We start from the raw sequence: 27,679 nt of genomic DNA, 5'->3' as shown, positions 1-27,679 counted from the left end.
GCCGGCCTCCGGCCTGCCGAATTGACGATACAGTCACAGTCTGGCTCTGTCGCGCCACTACTGAGCGATAGAGAGAGCTAGCTATGTACCTACGCTTACGAAGCATAAAGACTGCCCCAGTAACCCAACTGAATCGCTGACGTCTTAAACTTACAAGCGTCTTTGATAATAAATCTTATTTATACAACAGCAGACTCTACGTTGGTAGTAAACTTGATATAAGTTATTTTGAATAGTTGCTCAACTGATAAGGGAATCGCGGAACTGATAGGGTCCCATGGTCAAAACCACGAGACAGATTTTGCTTGACAATCGAATTATTAATCATAGGCTCATTTAGACGGCGAGCATATTGCATGCGATTTTATATTGCGGGCTGTTGAGATGACATACAATTCAGAACACACAGGTATTTTACAGGATACATTTCGGAGAGTGCGCTGAGGAACTGTACAACCTTGTTCCTCCGTCCCCATTTCACCATAGGACCACCAGACAATCGGCAATGCGGCATCGCTTCACGGTTAGTATTCCAAAAATACGCACTAAACGTTTCGCTTCAACATTTCTTTTGCGAACCGCCGAGTGGAATGCCCTGCCTGAGTCTGTGTTTCCACATGAGTACAATCCAGGTCTCTTCAAAGCAAGAGTAAATAGGTATGTCATAGGTAAGCGTGCTCCACCGTAGACCGCATCATCACTTACCATCAGGTGTGATCATGGTCAAACGTCTACCTATTCATACTAAAAAAAACCAATCAAATGACGTAGAAGTTTAGTGAAACGTCGCACTTTGTCGCTTCCTATAAGGACGAGATTTGTTTCTATCTTACAAGCGACAAAGCCGGACGTTTTGCTGGAAAATCACACATTGTAAATCATCGTGTAAATGGGCCATTAGACGGTACGAGATCGTGCATGCCAATTTCATTGCAATGTGGCATTTGACGGTTGAAAGGGATGTACAGTAAACGGCGATAAATAATGCACATCGGTCTTAGGAAAGACAATTAACGTCACATAAGCAAGAAAGAGACAACGCTCTACAAAAAACGATGTGCATTAATTATCGCCGAGTACTGTAACCTAAATGTGAGAAGCCTTGAGAATACAAAGAAAGTGTTTTTCAAAAAAACCTTATAGCAAAACAATGGCCGACGGGCCGATCTAGGTAATATGCAGACATTAATCGTCAGGGAGCGTACTTTTCGTGCCGATGACATCAATTTGACGTCACGCTCCATATAGGGTGATCACAAATTGTTTTATTGTTAATTATTAATCATTAGTCATCAATCATTTTAAGTTATGAATTTCTTTGCATGGTAATGAATGCAAGAAGGATGGTGTGCTTTACGTTAGAGAGAAATTCTCTTTTCTACGTATTTATTGTAATGTGTTATTAACAATACTATTTAATTAAATTTATTTATAAAAACAAATCAAATAATTTTATTCACGTTTCACATTTCAAGTAGGTATTATTTATGCCATATGTAAATGGACTACTGTATTTGAAGTAATTTGTATACGATTAAAATGATTGACGACTAATGATTAATAATCTACAATAAAACTATTTGGGATCACCCTATACGGAGCGTGACGTCAGATTAATGTCATCGGCATGAAAAGTACGCTCCCTGTTAATCGTAGATACGAATGCTATATTATCCCAAAGTTTCATCCTTGAGAAAATGAGGAAGGTCTGGCGGCTCTGGGCTCTTAGTCCATTAGGTGTTGCCAAGGATCTGGGGGGTTGCAGTTTAGCAGGTTAGCAGTTACATAGCTCCGTCCCTCTCTCTCAACCTAAACTGAACGGCTTTAGCACGTCATGGTAACCCCCCTGATATATGAAATAATGGAATAAAACGCAAGATGAGGCAGTTGGTGGTATATTTCATTGAAGTAGTGTATGTACAGTGGGGAGGAGGCCGCAGCCGACACGTCAGTCCTCGTCCTGCGGTGAGAACAGCTTCGCCACCTCGAATAGGTCCTCGAACTCTCCCTGCGCCAGGACCTACAAACAAAGAGGATCGAGTATTACAGAGAGTTACTGTGTGAAATGTGTAATCACAGTCCACTGCCATCTCTCGACACAAGCTTAAAACTTTTGAACCTCAGTTTTGACAATTTGGTCCATATTTTTAGCTTGATACGTGTTAAAATGTCAAATATTAATATTAGCGCCATCTAGCCGAGCGTACCTCAAAACCGAGTGTACCGCCATCTAGGCCACGGTACGTTTTTCTCTATGGCTTTGAGGTACATTTTTTTTCTTAGACTTTATCGGTCTATACGGAGCTACATATGTCTTTGCCGCTAGGCTACCATCGCTTGAAAATACTCGTTTATGACAGACTATACATACCTGTCTAGCAACATGCATGCGGTTGAACAGGTTCCATAACAACACGCCGACGACGCGACTGCCGCGCGTGTAGAACACGACCCCGCGCTCGTATCGCTTGTCACTCGGCGCGCCGTCCGCCGCCGCCGCCGCCGCCTCCACCACGAGCGCGCCGCTCGCGTCTGTCGGCGCGCTGTCGGCCGCGCCGACTTCCGTGACGGTCGCTGACGTGTCGCTCACGGCGTCTGATGAGAACACGCCGACGGTCGGGAGACGGGAGTCGACGACGCCGATCGCCTGGAATGAAATTGTGTGTGACGTTACAAACATTTTTATCAAAGGCGCCCAGTTTTCCAGAGGTAACGACGAATGTCAGGAATAGGTGAGTCAGTGAATGAGCGAGTGAAGGAGTGAATGAGACAGTGAGAATGAGAAGTAAGTAAGCGATGAGTGCAATTGAGTGATTGAATGAGTAAGGTGAGTGTGATTGAGTGATTAACGTAAGTAAATGAATAAACAAGTGAGTGGGTGAGTGAGTGACTAAATAAGTGAGTGATTGACGGAGTAAGTTTGGTGAATGAGTGAGTTAGTACGTGAGAATGAGTGAATGAGTTTACCTCATAGCCCAATCTGGGTCCTAAATCGCTCCAGACATGCTCTGGTGAGTATACGGCTCCGTCACACCGGCCATGTTCTGCGCGGCGCGGCGGCCCGACAGCACGGCGTGGTCGTGGTGCGTGACGCGCCGCCGCCCGAGGCTCACGTCGTGGAGACAGAGAGAGAGCTAGTCACTGAGTTAGTGACTGATTGAGAGTCAGTAAGTGTGGTTGAGTGAGTGACTGAATCAGTGATTGAGTGAATGAGTAAGTGAGTGAAATAAGTGAATAAGCGAAGGAATGAATGAGTGATGAGTGACTGGGTGAATGGGTAAGTGAGTGAGCGAATGTAAATGAGTGAGTGACTGAATTAGATAAGTGAGCGGTGAGTGAGTGATGAGTGAGTGCTTGAGTGAGAGTGAGTGAGTGGCTGAGTGAGTTTACCTCATAGCCCAATCTGGGTCCTAAGTCGCTCCAGAACATGCTCTGATGCGTGTAGGGCTCCGTGACGCCGGCCATGTTCTGCGCGGCGCGGCGGCCGGACAGCACGGCGTGGTCGTGGTGCGTGACGCGCCGGCGCCCGAGGCTCACGTCGTGGAAGCAGGCCGCGTCGCCCGCCACCCACACGTTGCTGCGCGCTTGCAGCTCCGCGTTCACCACTATACCACCTGGGGGAAAACAAAAAGTTTTATACCTGAATCACCGTTTTATATTACTAATATTGTATTTGACAGCCGTTTTTTCAAAATAAATCTCAAAAATCGAACTTCACCAGATTTGGTCGTGTAAATTTAGGGCTCAATCTTCTCAGCGAGCTGATTCGATCCCGACGATAAAAAAATGTGTACCAATTTTTTCATACAAAGTTCGAGTTTCCAATACGTCACGCTCGTAGTAAGTTCATACTAAAATCGTGACGTAAAGGAAAAAAATTGGGACACATTTTTTTATCGTCGGAATCGAACCAGCTCGTGATTCTGAGAAGAATGAGCCCAAATCTGGTGAAATTCGATATTTATTTTAAAAAGGCCCATCAAGCAACATCTACAAAACACAAGCTTAGAGATCATCATTCCTGCTTGCGTTCGGCTCATGGGGGCCAGGGGTCCGCTTTGACAACTAATCCCAAGATATGGCTTAGGACTAGTTTTACGAAAGCGACTTCCATCTGACCTTTCAACCCGAAGGGTAACTAGACCTTATTGGGATTAGTCCGGATTCCTCACGAAGGTCTTGGACTTTGGACTTTGAAGGTCTCCTTCACCGAAAAGTGCATTGGTACGAACCGGGGTTCGAAACCGCGACGGCCCCTGTAATGTGTGGGATATCGGTCCTACATCCGATATCGGATCGGATAATGTGAAAACGCACTTAGGGTCTCCGCTGCTAGCTCCGCTTCCGCCCCCGCTGCCGCTCATGTAAGTACCCACCTAACTCAGGATGTAACTCGAGCCCCGCGGGTTCCGCTAACTCCACATTAGGGTCTGCGCCGACGCACTCCACGACCACGTCCGCTGCTAATTCCGCTTCAACTTCCGCTCCCGCTGCCGCCTCTGACGCGCGCTGCAGCTTCATGTGGACTCGCCCGTCTTTCATCGAGCACGAGGAGATCTCGCCTGTACACAAGGGATTTAAGAAATTAGTATACTGCTGAAATCAGTTTTCTATCCTATTCTATTCTAGGTAGACTGCATCACCACTTACCATCAGGTGTGATCGTGGTCAAACGTCTACCTATTCATACTAAAAAAAAAAAAGATACAGGGTGGCCCAAAAATACATTGACAAACGTTTGTATAATTATTCCTTACACGAAAGATTGTCCTACAAATTAAAATGTGAAACCTTAATAATTTTTGACTAAATAAATCGAATCGTCTTCAAAATATCCTCCTTTGGCTTTGAAGAACAAACGTAAATATTAGAACAAAAAAATTACGATATTCCGCTGCACCTCTAGTATGATTTTCATCAAACTTATTGCACGTATGGCTTGTAAAATATAGGGCTAGGGTTTTAAGATTGATTACAAACTATAATTTATAGTTTAAGTTAGGGGAAATTACGTAGTAGGCTGAAACGTATCGAGCTTATGAATCTGGAAAAAATGTCTACACAATTGGTCTACATTGCAAACCTCACGAAATGACATGAATGCTGTTGAAATATCCATGGTGAATGTAGAAATATACAATATATATGGCCCAAAAAATATTTTCGGTAACTTCGATATTTTGGTTTATTTCAACATTTCCCTATTCTTTGTCAACGTAATTTTGGGCCACCCTGTAATGGCTAAGTCGTTGTACTTTACGTTGTGCAACTAAGGTTAAATAAATCAGTTTTACTTTTACCAAATAGGTTAGCCCAGGAAATTTGGCAACATGGCAACAACGCTAATAACTATACATACGAATATTACAAATGGAAAAGTGTGTGTCTCTTTGTTTGTCTATCTTTCACGGCAAAATGGAGCGACGAATTGACGTAATTTTTTATGTGGAGGTAATTGAAGGGATGGAGAGAGTGATATAAGTTTCTCTCTTTCTAACTCCCCACTTCCCAAACAGGAGGGGGAGGGCGGAAGTTTGTACGGAGCATTTCGCAATTTTCAAAAAGCAAAAGCTAGTAAAAATAAAAGTATGCTCACGGTCTGGTAGTAAAGTGACTCCCAGCGCCTGTAACCGTCTCGCCGCATCAGCAGCCAGGTACCCCGGTAGCAGTTCCTCCAACGGCGCGCTCTCTCTACATAACTATACAAGCGACGTTGCCAGCTCGGCAGCAAATAACTATTAGAAACAAAAGTGTGCTCACGGTCTGGTAGTAGCGTGACTCCCAGCGCCTGTAACCGTCTCGCCGCATCAGCAGCCAGATACCCCGGTAGCAGTTCCTCCAACGGAGCGCTCTCTCTACATAACTGCACCACTTCTACCCCGCCTTCGCGCTCCGCGAGCGACGCTGCCAGCTCGGCGGCTAACAGTCCCGCTCCTACCACCACCACGCGGGTAGTGCCGGGCTCTTGGAGGAGGCGCGCAAGTTTGGCAACGTCGCGCACGGAGTGGAGTGTGAGCGCGCGACCGGCCGCCGCCGCTGGCGCTAGTGTGGATAACCGTTTTGCTGATGAGCCTGCAAATAGAATTTTTGTATAAGTACAAAGAAAACTATGAATGGAAAACTGTGAATTTTACAACGCAAAATATTGCAGTATGACGGAATAAATTAATAAGACATAAATAAATAGTCGCAATAAATATAGCACGCGCAGTAGCTATAAGAATTTTCGAATGCAAGCTCTCTCAGCTTCTAGAAGGCGTTACAAAGATAATATTTAGAATAAAGAACTCACCCATGGCTATGAGACACTTGTCGAACGTGACAGTGGCGGGGTCCTACCGGGCGCGGTGAGCTCAGCGCTAGCCTTCCTTATACTGTGTAAAGGCTAACCTAATATTTAGAATAAAGAACTCACCAGTGGCTATGAGACACTTGTCGAACGTGACAGTGGCGGGGTCCTACCCGGGCGCGCTGAGCTCAGCGCTAGCCTTCCTTATACTGTGTAAAGGCTAACCTAATATTTAGAATAAAGAACTCACCCATGGCTATGAGACACTTGTCGAACGTGACAGTGGCGGGGTCCTGCCCGGGCGCGCTGAGCTCAGCGCTAGCCTTCCTTATACTGTGTAAAGGCTAACCTAATATTTAGAATAAAGAACTCACCAGTGGCTATAAGACACTTGTCGAACGTGACAGTGGCGGGGTCCTGCCCGGGCGCGCTGAGCTCAGCGCTAGCCTTCCTTATACTGTGTAAAGGCTAACCTAATATTTAGAATAAAGAACTCACCCGTGGCTATGAGACACTTGACGAACGTGACAGTGGCGGGGTCCTACCCGGGCGCGCTGAGCTCAGCGCTAGCCTTCTTTATACTGTGTAAAGGCTAACCTAATACTTAAAATAAAGAACTCACCAGTGGCTATAAGACACTTGTCGAACGTGACAGTGGCGGGGTCCTGCCCGGGCGCGCTGAGTTCAGCAGCGCTGTGCTTATTTATACTGTGTAGAGCTAACTTAATATTTTGAATAAAGAACTCACCCGTGGCTATGAGACACTTGTCGAACGTGACAGTGGCGGGGTCCTGCCCGGGCGCGCTGAGTTCAGCGCTGCGCTTGGCCAAGTCCAGCTTGGTCACCCGCCAGCCGCGTGCTAACCCCGCCCCTGGACCGCCTTCTCGCAGCTTCTCTAGCGGCGTGTAGAATGATAGAGGCTCGTAGATTAACCGCCGCTGTAATTATAATTCTTTATTGCAAGCATGAAGTACAGGTGTTTAATATAATAGAATAATATGTCTCACATGGAACGTGCAAGGGCACAGCATATAAAATCAGCATATAAAGTCTTTAAATCATTACTCAATACAATTTCTTAAGTATAGAATAATAGAATAGAATATCGATTATTTCAGTATCAAACCACAGGTATACAATACATATGCAGTGAATAATAATGTCAAATAAATAAATTAATTACTGTAAAGTTCATATTTTCAGATTTAATTTTATTATCAGACCCTTTGGCACAACTTGCCTTGTCGCGCGCGAGTCCATACATCAAGCGCGACTTCAAGTATGGACTCGCGCGCGACAAGGCAAGTTATGCTAGAGGGTAGAGGTAGGTATAAGTCAAGTCAATAGAAGGTGTCTCTAACATCGGAATCAAAAAATCTTTTAATTTGTAATAACACAGTTGTTATCAGAAAACCTTTCAACATTTTATTAAATTTCTTGTCGTTTTCTTGACTTTTAATATTATTTTGAAGGTGGTTATAAATTCTTACTGCCATGACGTTTGGACTAGTGCTATAGAGTTTGGGGTTAGAGGTTGTCGGCATAGACTAGACATATATACCTGTTTCCCATTGTATTGCGTGAAGGCGAGGGATAGCGGGTCAGCGGCGGCCGCGGCCAACTCCGGCCGTCGCCACAGTTCTTTGCTGAGCGGTGGTCTCATATACGGCGGGGTGCGTTCCGCTCCCGCTAGCAGCAACGCGGCGTCCGGGCGCGCGGCGCGGAGAGCTCGCAACGCCGCGAACGCCGCAGTGCCGCCGCCTACGACTAGGAACTCTACGTGGGGGGGGAGCTCGGCCCCCGTCGCTGGGTATAGAGGACCCTCTTCATCAAGCTCGTCTTTTGGCTTTGACTCTGCAAAGAACGTCATAACTTAAAGCCTGGCCAGAAATATATGACTACGTACTACTTGCGGAATTTCATTAGAATTATTTTCTTCATATCGTCACTACTTTGAAAAAATCTCGTATCTCACATTGCTCCTCAAAGTTAAAACGCAGTAAGTCTATATGCATTGCGTACATACTTATTACATTTTTCTTTTCATTGGTAGAAGAAGATACAAGTTTTTTTCAAAGTAGTGACGATTATTCTGGACTGTCACCACATACATGAGAATAATAGCGCCCTCTTGACAATAGTTATAATATTTGTGGTCAGGCTTCATATTACAATTATAAATAAGTAAAAAACTTACGCGGGTCTGTGGGGCCAAAATAAAAACTAAAAATCTTTCTAGCAACTAGTATTTGTTAAGACGATTCAGACAAACACTAACACAAATATCTTGTGTCATCGAAAGCTTGTCAAATCCATGTTACTAATATTATAAATGGGAAAGTGTGTGTGTCTGTTTGTTTGTCCGTCTTTCACGGCAAAACGAAACGACGAATTGACGTGGTTTTTTAAATGGAGATAGTTGAAGGGATGGAAAGTGACATAGGATACATTTTGTCTCTTTGTAACGCGAGCGAAGCCGCGGGCAAAAGTTAGTAATACAAATATTTTAAAAATAAGTTATGGTACCTATCTACGATATACTCACTTTTGACTTCCTGTTTTGTTGTGTCATCTTTTATCTTACTGAAGTAATACACCTGAAAACAAAAACATCATGAGTAATGTAGTAAGTAAACAACTAAACAACAGAAACATTACCAATTTAAATGCCTAATTTTTCAAAGGAATAATGATAAAATCAGGATGATCATCGACCAAAGCTAGGAAAAATGCAGTAATCTATAATATTTTACCCTGCTCTGTACAACATAGACGCCTATTTACCAGTGCCAACGTATAAACAGTCCTAGGCTGTGTACAAACAATTCCAATTCATAAATGGGTCCTGAGTACTCAGGACCCATCCCCATGTACTGACTATTGATTTGGCTGACTAGGCCAACTACAGACTAGTCGGCGCTGGGGTGGCCGATTAGTTGACGATTTTGAATGTCATTTTTGGTCCTTTGTTCGCACTTTTCATGATTTTTTTTTGTTTTTTTACAGGTTCAAAGTTTATTTTATGAGAATATTTATAAACATTTTCCATTTGTAACAACCGGTTTGGCATAGTAGGTTGTGAATTAGTGATCCTGCCTATGAGATTGATAGTCCTAAGAAGGACATTCATTTCTGTGAGGATCACAGAAAAACGTCCGCGCTCATGCCTCGACCGAGCAAGTTTGCTCGGCAAGATGGCGGTCCTCGGTCAGTGGTCCAAAATAGATCTGGAATAACGGTATAGGGCTATACTAGGATTGCAAATAGAAAAAAAAACTGGCCAAGAGCGTGTCGGGCCACGCTCAGTGTAGGGTTCCGTAGTTTTCCGTATTTTTCTCAAAAACTACTAAACCTATCAAGTTCAAAACAATTTTCCTAGAAAGTCTTTATAAAGTTCTACTTTTGTGATTTTTTTCATATTTTTTAAACATATGGTTCAAAAGTTAGAGGGGGGGGACGCACTTTTATTTCCTTTAGGAGCGATTATTTCCGAAAATACTAATATTATCAAAAAACGATCTTAGTAAAGTAAACCCTTATTCATTTTTAAATACCTATCCAACAATATATCACACGTTGGGGTTAGAATGAAAAAAAAAATCCGCCCCCACTTTACATGTAGGGGACCTACCCTAATGAAACATTTTTTTCCATTTTTTATTTTTGCATTTTGTCGGCGTGATTGATATACATATTGGTACCAAATTTCAGCTTTATAGTGCTAACGGTTACTGAGATTATCCGCGGACGGACGGACGGACGGACGGACGGACGGACGGACAGACAGACATGGCGAAACTATAAGGGTAGTTGACTACGGAACCCTAAAAACGAATGTTTTTTTTTCAGAATTATGAAAAAAAACCGAGCACCATTGTTTTTTTTCTAAATATGGTTTTTTTTCAGATGAACAAATAATTCGACGATAACGGTTTTTCGTGAGTTCTAACGTGTTTCGATAACAAAAACGTACATTTTAATTCGATTAACATTCAGTATACAAACGTTTATTGGGGAATCCCCGATGCGGCGTGCAGCGTGGAGAGGCGGTGGTGTTGCCAACAGTAAATAGTGATAACTACCAACTACAGATTATTTTTATAAGACCAGAAATCAAAGTTATTTGATTAAATCCGTTTAATAGTTAACATTAAGTTAAAAAAACATCGCATAAAAGTATTAACTACTTTGCAAATTTTGAGATTTTACATTTAAAAAAAAAACATACTCCAGAAAAAAAACTGTTTTTTTTTTCACGTTTTTTTTTTGGCCAGAAAAAAACGGTTTTTTTGCAACCCTAGGCTACCCTAAACTTACCCCTCCTAGTGAAGAGGTGAGCGCCACCGCGGCTGCGACGCCCACCCAGGAGCGCCGCGGCGGCGGTGGCGGGGGCGGCGGGGGTGGATCGCGGCGCGGGGGCGCGGGGCACGCGGGCGCCGCGGGGGGCTCGGCCGCCGCCGACGTCAGCACCGTCTAACACAACACATATTCATTAACAAGAATTCAATGTTAGGGCTAATACCGACATTGCATCCAACCACAACTTGTACAATAATAAACGTGAGTGAGAAGCTCTTGAATAGGTGAAGTATCTTAGAATCGTAGGGGGTCATTGCACGAAAGATTTCGATGGGTGAGTGTATCCATAAGGGATCCCGCAGATTTATGATAAGATAAGGCCTGAGTGCATGTGCTGTATCCTGAGTCCATGCTCCATAGCATGCACGAGGGCAAGCCCACCCTGCTGCGGCCCCACCGAGTGCTCCGCTTTGAGCGTCCGCTCAGGCCTTACACTAAGGCATGCCTAACGTGAATCCAAGAGATCTGCTTTTAGTGCAATTATAGCGATGCCTGTATGGAATGATAAAGGCTAATAGAGAGTATACAACATAAATGAATGTGAAGTCTAAAGTGAAGGGAAAATACAATGAATAATAGTCTTCTTTTTTCTTTATCTGTATCGAAGGATGATTCAGCATTTTAAACATAAAAAGACAGAAGTATCCAATTTTATGAATGACGAAAATAGATGGCAATATTGCACAATCATTGTTTATTATTACATATGATTTTTTTTCCTGAAACAAGTGTCAACTCATTTCTATATTTTACACACATACATGCATTTGAAAAACATATTTACCGTTTTGTATTTTCTTTTCCTTGTAGGCTTGAAAACACAGAGTTATGTATAGTAAATCTAATTTATAAAAGTAGAATATAATATTCATCTAATTGTTTTTTATGTATCAATCAGATATTATATTCTATAACATACTTACACAGAATTAATAAACAATATACCTATTCATAAAATACATAAATAATTAATAATAGTTATTGTTTGTACCAAATTCAACTGGGCTAATCACAAATCACATGTTTCATAGAATCAATATTCTGCCTGTCATTATGTAAGTGTATACTACAAATTGTTTACAGCAGACCATATGAATAATTCATCAAGTGTTTAAAGTAAATTGATGTTTTACTGATGTTCAAATAGTCCAATCAACAATATATATACATTGCTCAGCTGCCCAGCCTCTTTGCGCTGCTAAAGCAGAGACGCCTGCACTGGCTGGGGCATGTGCATCGAATGCAACCTACTCGTTTGCCACGGCGTGTCATGCTTGGTGCCGTAGCTGATGCCAAAAGAAGCGTTGGTCGGCCAATGTTACGATATAAAGATTGCACTAAACGTGACAAGCACGCCTTCAACATCCCGGCCCACACATGGGAAGAGCTTGCCGAGGACAGGGACAAATGGCGCAAACTGGTGTTCGACGGACGTAAAATCCACGACAATGCTTGGTTTGCGATACTCGCAAGTAAGCGGGCCAAGCGTCATCAGCGCGATACGTGTTCGCCAAGTGCACACTTCACCTGCCCGAGTTGTGGTCGTGTTTGTCGCTCCCGTATTGGCTTACATAGTAGCTGGGGAGTTTATTGAAAAACCTTAAATTTTTTGACCAAAGCATGAAACTTGGCACAGTTGTTCCTTATATCAAAATAAGCCGATTAAGATCGGGAGCCTTCGGGAGCCTCCCCCCTGGGGCCCGGGAGGGGGGGTCAAAGTACCGCTTCACCCGGCTTGGTTTGAAAAATTCTAACTTACCCCGTTTAGTTAATAGGTCATGATTGGTATCGTTTTCGAGTAAATCAATAACGTAGAATTCGTTTTTAGTACTAAAATTATCATTTAATGGTAAATAAAATAAAAAAAATAAAAAATTTGAAACTTTCATCCATGATTTACAAATTCAAGTCATCATAAATGACAAACTGTTTGCTTTTTCTATAAATAAAAAATATGACATGATAGCCTATTTAATATAGATTATAAAAAATATAACTTTTATCCACCTTTACTAACGTTAAGTTCCACAAAAAAATTACTTTAAGACGCGCGGCGTCGGTACGCCGCGAGCGTAATTTTAAAATGCCTTTATTTTAGAAACTCTATTAGACCCCGTTTAGCTATTAGGTCATGTTTGATATCGTTTTCGAGTAAATCAATAACGTAGAATTCATTTTTGGTACTAAAGTTATAATTTAATGGTAAGTAAAATTAAAAAATTTGAACTTTTCATCCATGATTTACAAATTCAAGTCATCATAAATGACAAACTGTTTGCTTTTTCTGTAAATAAAAAATATGATATGAAAGCCTATTTAATATAGATTATAAAAAAATATAACTTTTATCCACCTTCACAAACGTTAAGTTCCACAAAAAAATTACTTTAAGACGCGCGGCGTCGGGACGCCGCGAGCGTAATGTTAAAATACCTCTATTTTAAAAACTCTATTAGACCCGGTTTAGCTATTAGGTCATGTTTGATATAGTTTTCGAGTAAATTAATAACAAAGAATTTATTTTTGGTAATTTAATGGTAAATAAATAAAAAAAACTTCATCTATAATTTGCAAATTCAAGTCAACAAAAATGTCAACTGTTTGCTTTTTCTTTAAATAAAAAATATGATGTAAAAGCCTATGCGTATGTCACCAAACACCCAGACAAGTTTGGTGGAAACTTCCTTCACGAACTGCTTGGTGTCTGATGACCATGATTCAAATGTTTCAAATGCAATTGTCGCAAATATGTAGTTGTTTTTTAAAAATGCATATTTGCGCGTTTAAACTGGGCGTTTTGCAGCAGCAGTCCCTGGTTTCTGGGCCGAGCGTTAGACGTTGGACGGAGCCAAGGTATCCACACAGGTCACGCCCCACGCCAAGGGTCGTCCCAGAAACCAAGGCAAAAGCGAGCAACCATCACGCCGCTTTCCGTCTGCTGCTGACAAGCCGACAGGTTCGAGGGTTGTCGGGTATGTTCGCTGTGCCGAGAGCCTTGCGGATTAAATCGTTAAGTGCTGCGTTTCACAAAATTCGGCCAGCAATAGACTGGCAGTGGAGTCCGTGGTGTCCTAATGCGTCGGCAGCAAGGGTGTGGTTGGCATGTCTTTAGCCCCAGTCTTAGACAAATGGCAGTATATGATGAAGTAAGGCAGCCTCGGAAGGAGGTATTTTCTCCAACTGTCGATCTTTTCTAGTAAAGAGGTTCTTCCGGCACTCATTCACTGTTGCGTAAGGACCCTTGATCTGAAACAATATGTGCATTGTCATTTTATTTAAACAGATTCTGCAACTATCAAATTACAACATTTTGGTGGATCACCTTCACTATTACACACTTACCTATCATACAAAATAATTACAAACTTTAGTAGAACCTGATTAGCCTATCTATGATATTGCTCCATCTCGTAATAGTTTGAAGCCTTGGGTGGCCATGTTTCTCCCTTGTTGATCGTTTCAAGCTGCGTTTATCGTACCTGTCCCATACTATGTCTAATCTAGAAACGTTTTCTTTTGGCTTTGAAGCTTAGCCAGGCCACTCGAGGTGTCAAACTATTACAAGATGGAGCAATATCAGAGGCAAATCAGATTCTACTAAAGTTTGTAATAATTTTGTATGATACGTAACGTAAGTGGGTAATACTGAAGGTTACGTGATCCACCAAAAAGTTGTAATTTGATAGTTGTAGACTCTAAAATGATAATGCACATATTGTTTCAGACCAAGTCGTTGCGCAACGGTGAATGAGTGGTCGAAGTACCTACCTCTTTAGGTACCAGAAAAGATCGACAATTGGAGGACATACCTCCTTCAGAGGCTGCCTTGCATCAGCATATACTGCGCACAGTGTACCAGGGGCCCATTTCTCGAAGCTACAAGTTACAATTTTCAACTGGTTGTCAATGTCTAATATGACAAGTTGAAAAGAGACTTCCGCTTGTAACTTGTAACTTTCAGTTTTGAGAAATGGGACTCAGGGCGTTCTTGTTTGGAGTCAGGCGTTGGTGCCACACCAAAATTTGCCAAGTCCGTCTTCTTGGGGATGGAAGGAAGAAGGAGACGAATGGGTACCACACTGGTCAGACAACACTGAAGTGGCCAGTATATGCTTAGAAGTTATAAGACGTAAATGTAAATCAGGTTGCAAAAACCGATGCAACTGCATAAAGAGGGTAGAGCCTTCTTTATGCAGTTCCATATGTACCCAGCTATGTCTCTGTGAAGGGAATGTATAGTATGAGTATGAGTATGAGTAATCTGTCAATTAGGACACCACAGACTAAACTATAATTGCTAACTTTTCAGTGTTGGATACTCTATGGCAGTTCCGACTCAATTATAATAAGCTCATTATAATTGACTTTAGTTAACTATAATAATTTCCAAAATAGAACTTCATACAATTTCTATACTAATTTGCGATACCTGGCAAATTTTCCTGCATCTGAAACACATTTTTTTATCTGTCGCGTTATCGGCCAATCAGAGACGGTTATTACAAACAATTGGTTGCTAGGTAATTCGATGTTGATAGAATAGAATAGAATAATTTATTTAATTATAAAAACCCAATATAAATTTGTATTACATCAAACTTATAAGTATTTTATACAATTATCGTCAAATATGGCAATTATGTACATATCTACAACTACATATTTACATTAGATATTACAATAAGATTTACATCTTTAGTTTATAGGAGTACCTACTACTATTTATTTTAATTTAAAACCACGTCAAATTCAGAGTAGTCATTATTTAGGTACTCCTTAACGCTATACAGTGTGCAAGATAAGAGCAGCGATTTCAGCCGTGTACGGAATAAACCCTCCTGCTTGATATTTTTTATGTGGTAAGGCAAACAACCCACTGCATTTGGCAAGCGTTTAGTAAGTTTTAATCTATTTATTATATAAACTGAGACAGATGTTAAAATACTTAACTTTTTAAAGTGCTCCCTACAAGAATCTCTAAACTTTGCACCAACAAGTACTCTGATTGCCTGTTTTTGCATCTTCAGGACGCGTTCATTATCAGAAGAGCTTCCCCACAGAATTATTCCATATGATAGTATTGAGTGAACGTAAGCATAGTAGGTCTCTTTTAAGCTGACATCTGATATTAAAGTTTTTAACTGTCGTAATGCATAAACCCCTTTAGCCATTCTATTACATACCATTTCTATGTGCTTGTTCCACTTTAGTTCAGAGTCTAACTGAAAACCTAGTAATTTTACTTCATTTACTGTCTGAACAAGTCTATCATTACCTAGTGATACTTCAATTGCTGATGTTGAACACAACGGTAAACGACTCTATTGACATTAATTTTAACTTGCATGTGATATTTCCGTCCATTGATGATGAAGATGATGACTCGTAGAAAAAGTATTGTATACAATAGTGATATAATTACACTCTCGTACCGTACTACACATGGTACTCGACTGAAAAGTTTTGTATTATATCACGATTGTATAAAATACTATTATATAAATTTCTTTCAGGATTCACTACAATTAATAAATAACAGCTACAGTCGGTCTTTAGATCGTGTGGTCCGACCCGAGTGTTGCCGTTATCGACACCGGAGTCAATAATAATGAATCTTTTTCTATTTATGCATTAACACACCTCTGACACTGGCGATCAAATATATGAAAGAGGCGCGTTCCCCGCACACAGTCTAAGCTCGCGTAGGTGAACGCGTACTATCCTTTGTGAATAGGCTTTAATATCATATTTTTATATTTATAGAAAAATCAAACCGTTTGACATTTATGGTGACTTGAATTTGCAACTCACAGAAAATTAAAAAAAAATTTTTTAATTTCATTTAACATTAAATGGTCATTTTAGTACCAAAACTAAATTCTACGTTATTAATTTACTCGAAAACGATACTAAACATGACCTAATAGCTAAACGGGTTCTAATAGAGTTTTTTAAAATAAAGGCATTTTAAAATTACGCTCGCGGCGTCCCGACGCCGCGCGGCTTAAAGTTTTTTTTATGAAACCTAACGTTAGTAAAGGTGGGTAAAAGTTATATTATTCATAATCTATATTAAATAGACTTTCATATCATATTTTTTATTTGTAGAAAAAGCAAACAGTTTGACATTTATGATGACTTGAATTTGTAAATCATAGATGAAAATTTCAAACTTTTAATTTTTTTTTATTTTATTTACCATTAAATTATAATTTTAGTACCAAAAATGAATTCTACGTTATTGTTTTACTCGAAAACGATACCAAACATGACCTATGAACTAAACGGGCTATGTTAGAATTTTTCAAAGCAAGCCGGGTGAAGCGGTACTTTGACCCCCCCTCCCGAGCCCCAGGGGGGAGGCTCCCGAAGGCTCCCGATCTTAATCGGCTTATTTTGATATAAGGAACAACTGTGCCAAGTTTCATGCTTTGGTCAAGAAAAAAAAGGTTTGGCCTCTTTTTGTCGATAAACGTCCCCACTATAGCCATGAAAAACGCTATCCCCACTTGACACTGCTTGTATAGTCTGTTATAGACTTTGAGGCCAATGAATGAATGGAAGTATGATATATGATAGGAATATGGAGTGGAGTCCTCTACCAATATAAATGGTTGAGATGAGACAGGACTCCTTAACCGGTAGAAAACTCACCTGACCGGCGGCATTCTGTGTGTTGTGCGCAGAGGATGAAGTGTGCACCGTGGAGCCTGCAATTCCAAATTTACCCCTCAATCACACACTTATAATTTTACAACACAAATGATCTAACACGCAATAGAATATAATGTATAGTTTAACAGATTAACAACTAGCTTAGAGTCGAATACTGACGGAATAATTTGTAGGCATCCCGGCGAGCGAGCGCTTCGAGCGCCTGCCCGTCGCAACACAAGCGAGACACCGCCCGCAGCATAATACCGAACGCAGCCAATAAACTCTAAACAATACTCTTCTAAATCAAACAACCGTTTATCCTAGCTATTAATTTCATTGCCGTACATTTGAATAATCGAGTTTTATTAGTCCGAAAAGTGAATCAGTATATCTTTAGGTTAAGCTTTAGGTCGACAGATGACAATACTATTGACATTTCTGACGGACTCATGACCAAAGACCTTTACAGGGGACAGCTCAATCACATTTATTGCCATACGAAATTAAACCTTATTACTGAAACAGAAACTCGATCGTATCAGACTAGCGAAAACGGTCCACATGAGAGGGCATTGTTTGGGCTGGTGTCCCTCTCGCACGTGTTGCCAGTGTTAATGAGGTTCCCATATTAGTAGTATTTTTATCTGTTTATTACCTGACTTTATAACTTCTTATTTTATTTTAATGTTATATTCAAACTAGGGTTTCGATATATTTCAAACAATTTGAAAATAATTATAATGTAATTATTTTGATGCCAGTAAATCAAAGATTTGTATAATTAAAAAATACTTTCAATTGGGTGTTAGTAGATTTAGTAGTAACTTTGAAAATTGACTGGTATCCCCAATTTATGACAGTGATGACGTCACTGAATAATGTTGACATTGTCAGCAAGTGCGAGAGGGACACCAGCCCAAACAATTACCTCTCATGTGGACACACTTTTTGACCTAACTAAACAATCTAGTTTAATAATTCTAAATCTATGCTCATGACAGTTTAGATCTAGGATGATTTGAGACATATTTAAAATCGACTCATCGGTATTTCGAATGAATGTGGAAGGAACAAACGGGAGAAGAAAAGCAAGGAAAAGGTGCAGTATCCGAACGCACTCAGCTGACGTTTCTGTTGACGGCTGTCACCCGAGCTCGTCTCTTCTGTCAGTGCGGTGAAGAAGCAAAAGCCGCAGTAATTGACATCGCGGCGAAGATTACCTTTGATTACCCTATTTTGGCTGCTCCATCGAAGCTGCTTCCAATAAATATAAGGGGGAGATACAACCGACTTCAAAATTCCACCAGCATCGGTGCCATCGGGTCCCTCATCTCTCCGATCTGCTGACTGGTAGGATGTAATTTTCGACACGACTCCATTAATGTGTTTGTGCACTCCCAAATCAACAGCTCCAGCTGATACCCAGCGGTGCGCACTCAATACCCGTGTTGATAACGAGTGTAGTTCTCAGGCGAAAGAACTTTATTCGCCGCTTTTAATGTTGGGTTCGTGGTTCGTGTATCGCAATATTCGCAATACTGACGTCAAACATAAGGGCATTGACGATCTTCTGCGTACGCTGTACAAGTTGTACTGGTATGTAGATTAATAGGTATTTTATAATTTTGACTACTATCCTTTATTATATTAACATCATTCATTTACAATGCAATGTCACAGTTTCGTTTTCTTTCAACCCCTGCTTAACCTTATTGCCAAGAGTGGCACTGAAGCTTCAGTAGTTTCATGTGTTCTGCCTACCCCTTTATGGGATACAGGCGTGATTGTATGTATGTATGTATCATTCATTTATTGAATATTGTAATCCATTATTGTTTATAAGTATTATAATATATGGGACGCTGAAGTCTAGCCTGATCATACACACATTACTCACTGACACTGATATGCCCCAGATGTGGCTATCCATTCCAGAAGGTCCTAATTTGTCTAGTGCAATAAGGTCTTTTTCATCTAATATTCCTACAGAAATTCTGATAAACTCTCTATTGTACAAAGCATAAGAACCCTTTAGCTGGGTGATTCTAAGTTAAGAGGTAATATGTTGTATGGAGAGACGGCGCGAACTTTTTTGTTGTTTTTTACCTATTTGTTTATTTGTATTAGTTAAAACTGCCAATTTGAAGTGTTTACAAAGAGGACCAGTCAATTTATTTGTTTTATCGTGTTTTATCAGCGACCAGGGGAAATACTCAGTCCAGGGGAGATACTGTTGCACAGGGGAGGATACTTTGTGACCAGGGAAGAGACAGTTGTATGAAAAATTTAGTTTTATTTTTTAAGAATTAACTCTATTTATTGTTTTTATTATAATTATTGATTATTTATACTCAGACTTTACATTTCATAACATTCTTACAGCAAGAAAAGTGATAATTCCTTAATGAGTTGTCTTATTTTTCACTTCTCCATATTATCCATTAAAACAAAAATAATTTTAATGTACAATCAATAGGCAACAAGTAAACAAAAACCTATCCTTTTAATATCAGTATTAAACCTTTTTATTAAACAGCTTCACGAAAATTTCATATGAAGTTGAATTTGAATGTGTCCTCTTTTTTTCTTAATAGTTGCGTTTTTCTGGAAAGAAAATCTTCTATCGTAAAGCTAAAATAAAAATAGGTACAACGCTAAACAAAGGTTAAGAGAAAACGGAAATAAAAATAATCAAAACTAGTACAAAAGTATCTCCCCTGGCTTTTTTGATACGCCAGGGGATACATTTTCGATGAAAATCAAAAATAGCTGTATATATATTAGTATTTAAACAAATGATTGTGAAATAAAAGTGACCAGAGGAAAGACTGCATTCACTCAACATTTCTGTACCCAGCGAGTGCCGTGGCCGAAATAATCAACAAAACGGATGCATAGTTGCCTTACGCGCCTCTTGACAGTAACTTCACATAACACCATGTGTATTAGAGGACAAAACCTCCACAGATTAACAAATTAAAGCTATGGAACTCTAAAAATTAGGGTGGAATATTATTTATGTGTTGCTTAATCAAAGCATTATTCAAGTTCTAAAAAAGCATTATTGTTTAAACTCAAACCAGTGTTTTTTTTTTTTTTTTAATTTAAAATATGAGTATAAAACTCTTGCCATTTTAAAATAACAAGTTATTTTAGGTATGTAATGTAAATGTATTTACAATGTGAACAAATAAATTTTCATATTTAAAAGGATAGTTTACAATTTTATTTCAAAATTATATTTTTGTGTGAAGGTGAAGTTAATAAAGCAAGCTGGGAAACACAGGTGTTATATTAATCATCACAACCAGAGACTTTTACTATTACCTATTTAGTTATTTTTTAACAAACTAATGAGAAAATCACTCATACCCAATTTTGCATGACTGAACTTAATAAAGTGTGTCTTGAATAATATAATAACAACTACTATTTTTTTTCATTAACACATTGTACAGGAGTTAGGTTTATAGATCTTTATTTTCTCAAAGAAATTATACATTTCACTTTAGAGAAATATAACTAAAACAGAAATAAAATGTTAGGTAGTAAGTATATCAAGAAGTGCACACTCCGCTTTCAAGTTCAAAACAATTTTCCTAAAAAAAATAACTAAAACTTAAAATAAATAAAATAATAACGACGCGTCTTTTAGTAATTCAACAATTACAATTGTGTACAAACGATGCCAGATATTTAATTTTTACGTTTTTAGCTTGCTAATAACGTTTAAGTAGGTACATGTGCTTTCGTAAATTTGCCTCGTTTTTTACAATATAGTACATTACGATACAAGTGCGTAAAAAAGGAAGTTCGAAACGAGTGGCGATAAATTAAAACACGACCGAAGGGAGTGTTTTAAATCGACACGAGTTACGAATTTCCATTTCGCACGTGTATTGTACGACGTTTTTCAGTACATATGAGCCTCCGAAGTGTCGACCTGGCGTATAATGAACCACTTCTCGCACTAGTGCGTAAAAAAAACACCATCTGTACTGAAAAATCAATTTTAGTTAACTTAGCCATTAAGTAAAATTACTTAAATAACTAATTCAAAACAAAACAGAACGAAACCAGTGACCAGCAGCGGGTAGGGAATTATATGCAATATGACTACAAAGTTACATAATCAAACAATATGCAATGATATGATGATGATGATGATTATAACCTGTTGTCCCTCATGAGGGGCATAGGGCTCTTAGGAAGGATTTCCACTGTTCCCGGTCCAACGCGGCCGAGGATCCAGAATCCAGTCGAGGCCCACTGAGCCGGCCTTCTTTTCCACCATGCGCCTCCAGGTAGTCCACGGGCAATCTCTCCCCCTTGATCTAGGAATATTCCAAGTCAACCCTTGCTTGGATAGGTGGATATTTAGCCTCGTAAGACATGTCCTAACTCCTATCCAGCGCCATTTCCGCAGAAGTATCTCTTTGGCTATAGGGTTTTGTCCAGTCGATTCCTATAATTTCGCATTAGAGATGAGAACAATATGCCATAAAATTGATAATTTCTACATTTTAGTGACTGATTGCTTCCCTCATGTTTTTACTAAATATAACACATTGTCTACTTATCTGTCTGTGCGCTACAGTCACCAGCAATGTTATTCTTTGAAGGCCTCTATGGCTCTTGTATGTCAGATATTTTTGCGGCTTGTGCCTTGTGTAACATATTATTGATGGTGACTGTACCTGTGACATTTCCTATCAAAAGGTGCCACATTGTTGTTTGTCTTCAACCAATCTCATTAGATATAATTTATTTCGGTATTTTTAGGGTTCCGTAGTCAACTAGGAACCCTTATAGTTTCGCCATGTCTGTCTGTCCGTCCGTCCGTCCGTCCGTCCGTCCGTCCGTCCGCGGATAATGTCAGTAACCGTTAGCACTAGAAAGCTGAAATTTGGTACCAATATGTATATCAATCACGCCAACAAAGTGCAAAAATAAAAAATGGAAAAATATGTTTTATTAGGGTACCCCCCCTACATGTAAAGTGGGGGCTGATATTTTTTTTTTCATTCCAACCCCAACGTGTGATATATTGTTGGATAGGTATTTAAAAATGAATAAGGGTTTACTAAGATCGTTTTTTGATAATATTAATATTTTCGGAAATAATCGCTCCTAAATGAAAAAAAGTGCGCCCCCCCCCCTCTAACTTTTGAACCATATGTTTAAAAAATATGAAAAAAATCACAAAAGTAGAACTTTATAAGTACTTTCTAGGAAAATTGTTTTGAACTTGATAGGTTCAGTAGTTTTTGAGAAAAAATACGGAAAACTACGGAACCCTACACTGAGCGTGGTCCGACACGCTCTTGGCCGGTTTTTTATTTATTTTTTTATTTTATTTTGAAAACAAAACATTCTAAATTGAAATATGTCAATAATGATGTTCGGATGTTGTGTGCAGGTGGGGGGAGATGCTGGGCGCGTGCTCAGCGGGCGAGGTGTTCGCGCTGCTGGAGGGCGGCGGCGCGGGCGGCGGCTCCGCGCTGCTGGCGCTGTACGGCGCCGTGCGCGAGCCCTGGCTCACGCGCGCGCTGCTCGCCTACCACGCGCGCACCGGCTCCGCGCGCGCCGTCGAGCTGCTGGCGCGCGCGCCCGAGCCGCACGCGCGCCACCTGCTGGACGCGCTGCACGAGCAGCTGCGCGAGCCCGCCGCGCGCAAACACGCGCTGCTCGCGCTCGCGCCGCTGCTCGCGCGCCGCCCCGCCTGGCTGCACCGCCTGCAGCCGCCGCACCCGCTGCCGCGCGAGCTGCTGCGCGCCGCGCGCACCGAGCGGGAACCCTTGCCGCTGCTCTACGCGCTCATGGCGCTCGCCGCGCTGCTGCCCGCCGCGCCCGCCCTAGCCGCCGCGCTGGCGCCCGAGCTCGCCGACGCGCTGCTGCGGCCCGCGCAGCTGGAGCCCGCGCCGCCCGCGCCCGCGCGCGACCATCTACTCTTAGCGCAGCTGGCACTTTTCCGAGCTTTATATGCAACACATCCCGTGACGCTGCTGGAAGCTTTGCGCGCGGAGCACGCTGCCGCTTCTGCCGCTACGCGCGACGCCTGGCAACGCGGCTTGGCGCCGCTGCTCGCCTCTGTGCGTCTACACCCGGCGCTGGTGACCGGCAGCCGCGCGCGCGAGGCGGACGCCGGTCGCTGGGCGCGCCTCGAATGGCACGACGTCGTCGCCGAAACGCGCCGTTTATCGCTGACGCCGCGCGAACGCCCGGAGGAACGCGAGCGGCCCGCGCAGCCGCCGCCCGCGCCCGTCGCGCCCGCGTCCCCCGCGCCGGGCTCCGGCGCGCACGCGGCCCGCGCGGCGTCGGCGCTGCGCCCCGGCACGGACCCGTGGTTCCCGCTCGCCGAGCGCTGCGGCGCGGACTCGGCACCGCACACGCCGCTCCCCGCGGAGGCGGACGCGGGCGAGCCGCCGGAGGCCGCGGTGGAGGCGACGCCGGAGAACACGCCCGCTAAAGAAACGCGCGAGCGGTTCCGCTTCCCGGCGGAGTCGAGCGCCGTGCGCGCCATCGGGCGGCGCTCGCAGCCGCCGTCGCCGCTGCGCAAGGAGACGTCGCCGCTGGGGGCGCGGGCGCGGGCCCGGGCGCGGGGGACGCGTACCTGGGCCGGCTGACGCGCATGGCGCTGGACCGCGCGGCGCTGGAGGCGGAGGGCGGCGCGCGTCGTCGCGGACCGGACTCGCCGGTGCCGTTCGGGGGCGGGCCGCCGCCGGCCGGCGCGCCGCTGGCCCGGCCGGAGCCGCGCGGGCCGGGCGCGGCGGACGCGGAGCCGCTGAACGTGGAGGACCGCGAGGTGCTGGAGCTGACGGCGCGCGCGCGCGCCGAGGACGCGTGGGCGGACAGCGAGTCGGCGGCGCCGGCCGCGGCGCTGGCGCGCGCGCTGGACCCGCGCCGCGGGCTGCGTGCGCGCGCGCCCCGGCCCCGGCCCGCCGGCGCGCCGCCGCCGCGCCGCCCCGCCTCCTGCGACCCGAGCGCGCCGACGCGCTCCACCGAAGTCGCCGTACAGACAGTCGACGCTTGGCCGGAGCCCTACGAGTTCATCATTGCCGATTTCTACAGAAATCTTCCCGATGATTTTTCAAAAGAGGTAAGTTGATTTGAGATTGCTGTTGAGTTGAGCAACCATTGTGATTGCAGTTTTATCAATGTCTTGAGTACTTGCTATCAAATTTAATGATATAAATCCATAGAAATATTTTAGAATTGACTATAATATTTGGTGAGCAGGGTTCGGAGCCCGCGTCTCCGTGCGAGCGGCTGGACAAGTACCTGTCGTCGCTGTACGCTGGGCAGACGGGGGCGGGGGCGGGGGAGGAGCGGCGCGGGGAGGCGGCCGAGCAGCTGGCGCTACTGCACGCGCAGCTGCTGTACGAGCGCTGGCGGCGGGAGGCGCACGCCGAGCGGAACCGCCGCCTGCTGGGCCGCTGCCGGCAGGTCAGTGCCCTCTATTACCTAAAGCTACATCTATAAACGGTAATGGGGAAGCTGCCGAGCTTGCAATAAGTAATAATAAAAAAGCTTTATTTAATTCCACACACAAATATTAAATTGCAATAAACATTCCATATTAACTTCAGTAGCTCAAATTTCGCCAAAAATACTTTCTTTAGAAGAGCCTGTTATGATTATAATGTTAACTTTGAAAATCTTGATATATTCTCACTGTCATTTAGTACATATAGTAGTAGACTGTTGAACCAAATTTTTTCCCATAGTGAATAATAACGAAAAGCAAGTTACTTAATAATTCATGTTTTATAACATTGCACAATTCATACCCATAGATGTAGATTACTTCCTTAACTGTGTATTAGAATTATATCACCCTGTTCATTATGTTATTTGCGGGCAATGCCGCACAAGCCCTGTTTCGACACTTGTTATATTATTACTTGTATTTTATAGTAAATGGAACTATAGGTCTTTCTGTAATCTAAGAACTTAAACACTTTTGTATGTGACTGTTTGTTTCCTAAATAAATGAAAAAAAAAAAAAAAAAAAAAAAAGTACGCGCAAGTAATCTTTTTTTTTTTTTTTTTTTTTATTTATTAAAGAACAAACAGTTTTGTTAATATACATATGTAAACTTAGCTATATTGCCAAAATTTTATTAATTATAGACCTATAGTTCTCAATTTACAAAAATCGAGTTACAATAAGTATAAAGTATATTTATTACCTACTATATGATAGGCAGTGTAGTTGAATACATTAAAAAGTGTAAGAGAAATTAATTCAAAATGGAACGAAACTGAATACTTATAATATAGGTACTAATTATTTTTATTTTAAAAGAGAATATACAGTACTTTTAAAGAGTCCTAGTGAACTGCCAAACAAATCTGCGTCCATACAAGTTTCGTTATACTGCTTACATCTTCGAGCGGCAGGCCTGTTTAACCAGTGCCTACAGCCCTAGTTTCTCTTAACGTCTGTACCTTCCCAAGTTGGAGCAGTAAATGTATCTATTCTGTTAGTACTTCAATATTATCAAGTACGGACATTTTACGGATATTGTGTAATTTCCTTTTTAAGGTGCGCGCTCTCGAGCTACAGAATCAGGCGTTAAGAGACCACGCACGGGCTGCGCAGCGCGAGCGCGACGCCCTGCGCGCGCGGCTGCAGCGCTCGCCGCCGCCGCCGGCGCCGCAGCTGCGCGCCGAGCACGAGGCGCGCCTGGAGGCCGCGCTGGCCGACGAGCGCGCCGCCCGCGCCCGCGCCGAGGCCGCGCTGCGCGAGGCCGAGGCCGCCCGGGCCCACGACCACGCCGAGCTGCAGCGCGCGAGAGGCGAGGCCTTCGAGTCCGCGAGGCATGTGGAGGCGCTCGCGCGAGGCGCGCTAGCCGCCGAGCGTCGCGCCGAACACGTGCGCCGCCTACGCCGAGAGCTACTTGTGCTATCGGAGCGTGAAGCGCGCCTCACGGCGGCCGCGCAAGCAGCGCTAAAAGAGAAGCAGACGCACGCCAGCGCCGGCGACGATCGAGCCACCCGCGCCGCCACCGAGCGACTAGCGGCCGCCAAAGCGGAAGCCGAGACCGCCACGGCACGCGCGGAAGCCGCTACAGCGCGCGCGGCCGAACTTGAAGCTGCCTTATCCTCCCGAGACGCAATAATCGCAGAACTGAAGCGTTCAGCCCGCACGGCAGCGGAAGAAGGCGCGGCGCGGTTGGACGCCCTGCAGGATAAGTACGCGAGCCTGCTGCGCGTGGTGCGCGCGAGCGAGCTGCGGCGGCTGACGCGGCTGGCGGGCGAGTCGGTGCGCGCGTCGCCGCTGCCGTCGCCGGCGGGCGCGGCGGTGTCGCTGGCGGACTGCTCGCGCGTGCGCCGCCTGCTCGAGGAGGAGGAGCCGCGCGACAGTTAACGCGCGCCGCCCGCACCGCGCCCGCAGCCGCGACGCCCGCTGCTCTCATACTGTTTCTTCCTGTGATGTCTAAGTGTCGGTGCCGTAACAAGTTTCGACTCTGATAGTGTCTATGAGCAGCTATATGTATAAAGCGTTGCGCGCGACGCGCCTCTTATTAACACTGACGGAACATTTGATAGCGAACTAACGTTATTGAAAAGTAGACAATGGCAACCTATATTTGCTAGCAAACTTACAGATATTGCGGTTCAAAATGAAATGAATTGAAAGGAAATGTGAACCGATTTAAGGGTGATTTTTTTCTTATACTGATATTTTGCTTTGGTGTGTTGGAACATCTCATATGCTTAGTTCCCCGGTTTGAACTCCGGCCTACGACCGGTAAAAGATGCATGCTTCTTACTTATATAAGAGTGTATCCCATTTCATTCAAAATGTTTATCGTTTGGTACTGTTCAAAATATTATATTGTAATAAAGCAAATTTCTTTTACTCCAAAACTTTTAATCCAAATTTACCATCAGTGTTCATTCCTTGCGCTTGCACGAAATTTATCATCACTACTTTTAAAAAAACTTGTATCTTCGTCTATCAATGAAAAAAAAGTTGTAGTAAGTATGTATGGAATGCATATAGACTTACTGCGTTTTCACTTTGAGGAGCAGCGTGAGATACGAGATTTTTTCAAAGTAGTGATGTTATGCAACTTTCTCAAAATCTATATAGAGTAAACGGCCATAAAGAATGCACACCGGTCTTTGGAAAGAGAGAATTAACGTCACATAAGTAAGAAAGAGACAACGCTCTACAAAGCCGAAAAACCGATATGCAAATCATTATCGCCGAGTGCTGTACTAAGTTATTTTTTCTACTTGTCGACTGTAATCTGTCAATTAGGATACCACAGACTAAACTATAAGTGCTAACTTTTCAGTGTTGGATACTCTATGGCAGTTCCGACTCAATTATAATAAGCTCATTATAGTTGACTTTAGTTA

At 43.0% G+C, this 27,679-nt stretch overlaps 2 protein-coding genes across 2 annotated transcripts; one reads left to right on the top strand and one right to left on the bottom strand.

Moving 5' to 3' along the window:
* Window positions 1-1,879: 1,879 nt before the first annotated feature.
* Window positions 1,880-17,737, bottom strand: LOC125235835 (apoptosis-inducing factor 1, mitochondrial-like). The gene is made up of 11 exons (XM_048142441.1): window positions 17,483-17,737; window positions 17,303-17,358; window positions 10,607-10,762; window positions 8,835-8,886; window positions 7,851-8,143; window positions 7,038-7,227; window positions 5,761-6,072; window positions 4,377-4,562; window positions 3,391-3,614; window positions 2,372-2,647; window positions 1,880-2,020 (listed from the first exon to the last, which is right to left on the bottom strand). The coding sequence occupies exons 1-11, from the start codon at window positions 17,562-17,564 to the stop codon at window positions 1,949-1,951; spliced, it is 1,899 nt and encodes a 632-aa protein (XP_047998398.1). The 5' UTR covers window positions 17,565-17,737; the 3' UTR covers window positions 1,880-1,948.
* Window positions 17,738-18,412: 675 nt separating this feature from the next.
* LOC125235725 (hamartin) lies at window positions 18,413-27,173 on the top strand. Its single transcript, XM_048142297.1, is given in 5 exon segments — window positions 18,413-18,655; window positions 22,725-23,901; window positions 23,904-24,404; window positions 24,545-24,751; window positions 25,854-27,173. Coding segments are annotated over 4 exon segments (2,700 nt in total). The 5' UTR covers window positions 18,413-18,655; window positions 22,725-22,734; the 3' UTR covers window positions 26,679-27,173.
* The last annotated feature ends 506 nt before the right edge of the window (window positions 27,174-27,679 follow it).

This window comes from Leguminivora glycinivorella, chromosome 18 (assembly GCF_023078275.1).
Source record: "Leguminivora glycinivorella isolate SPB_JAAS2020 chromosome 18, LegGlyc_1.1, whole genome shotgun sequence".
NCBI classification, from domain to species: Eukaryota; Metazoa; Arthropoda; class Insecta; order Lepidoptera; family Tortricidae; genus Leguminivora; species Leguminivora glycinivorella.
The sequence above is the reverse complement of the archived record's forward strand: the minus strand, read 5'-3'. Positions and strand labels throughout refer to the sequence as shown.

What these genes read in the sequence shown, in the direction of transcription:
- LOC125235835 (XM_048142441.1), bottom strand. Translation starts at nt 17,564, where the DNA reads ATGCTGCGGGCGGTGTCTCGCTTGTGTTGCGACGGGCAGGCGCTCGAA. An exon ending in CACAGAATGCCGCCGGTCAG is followed by an intron (nt 10,763 to 17,302) that starts GTGAGTTTTCTA and finishes GTGTTGTGTTAG; the next exon opens with ACGGTGCTGACGTCGGCGGC. An exon ending in GCATGCATGTTGCTAGACAG is followed by an intron (nt 2,021 to 2,371) that starts GTATGTATAGTC and finishes CTTTGTTTGTAG; the next exon opens with GTCCTGGCGCAGGGAGAGTT.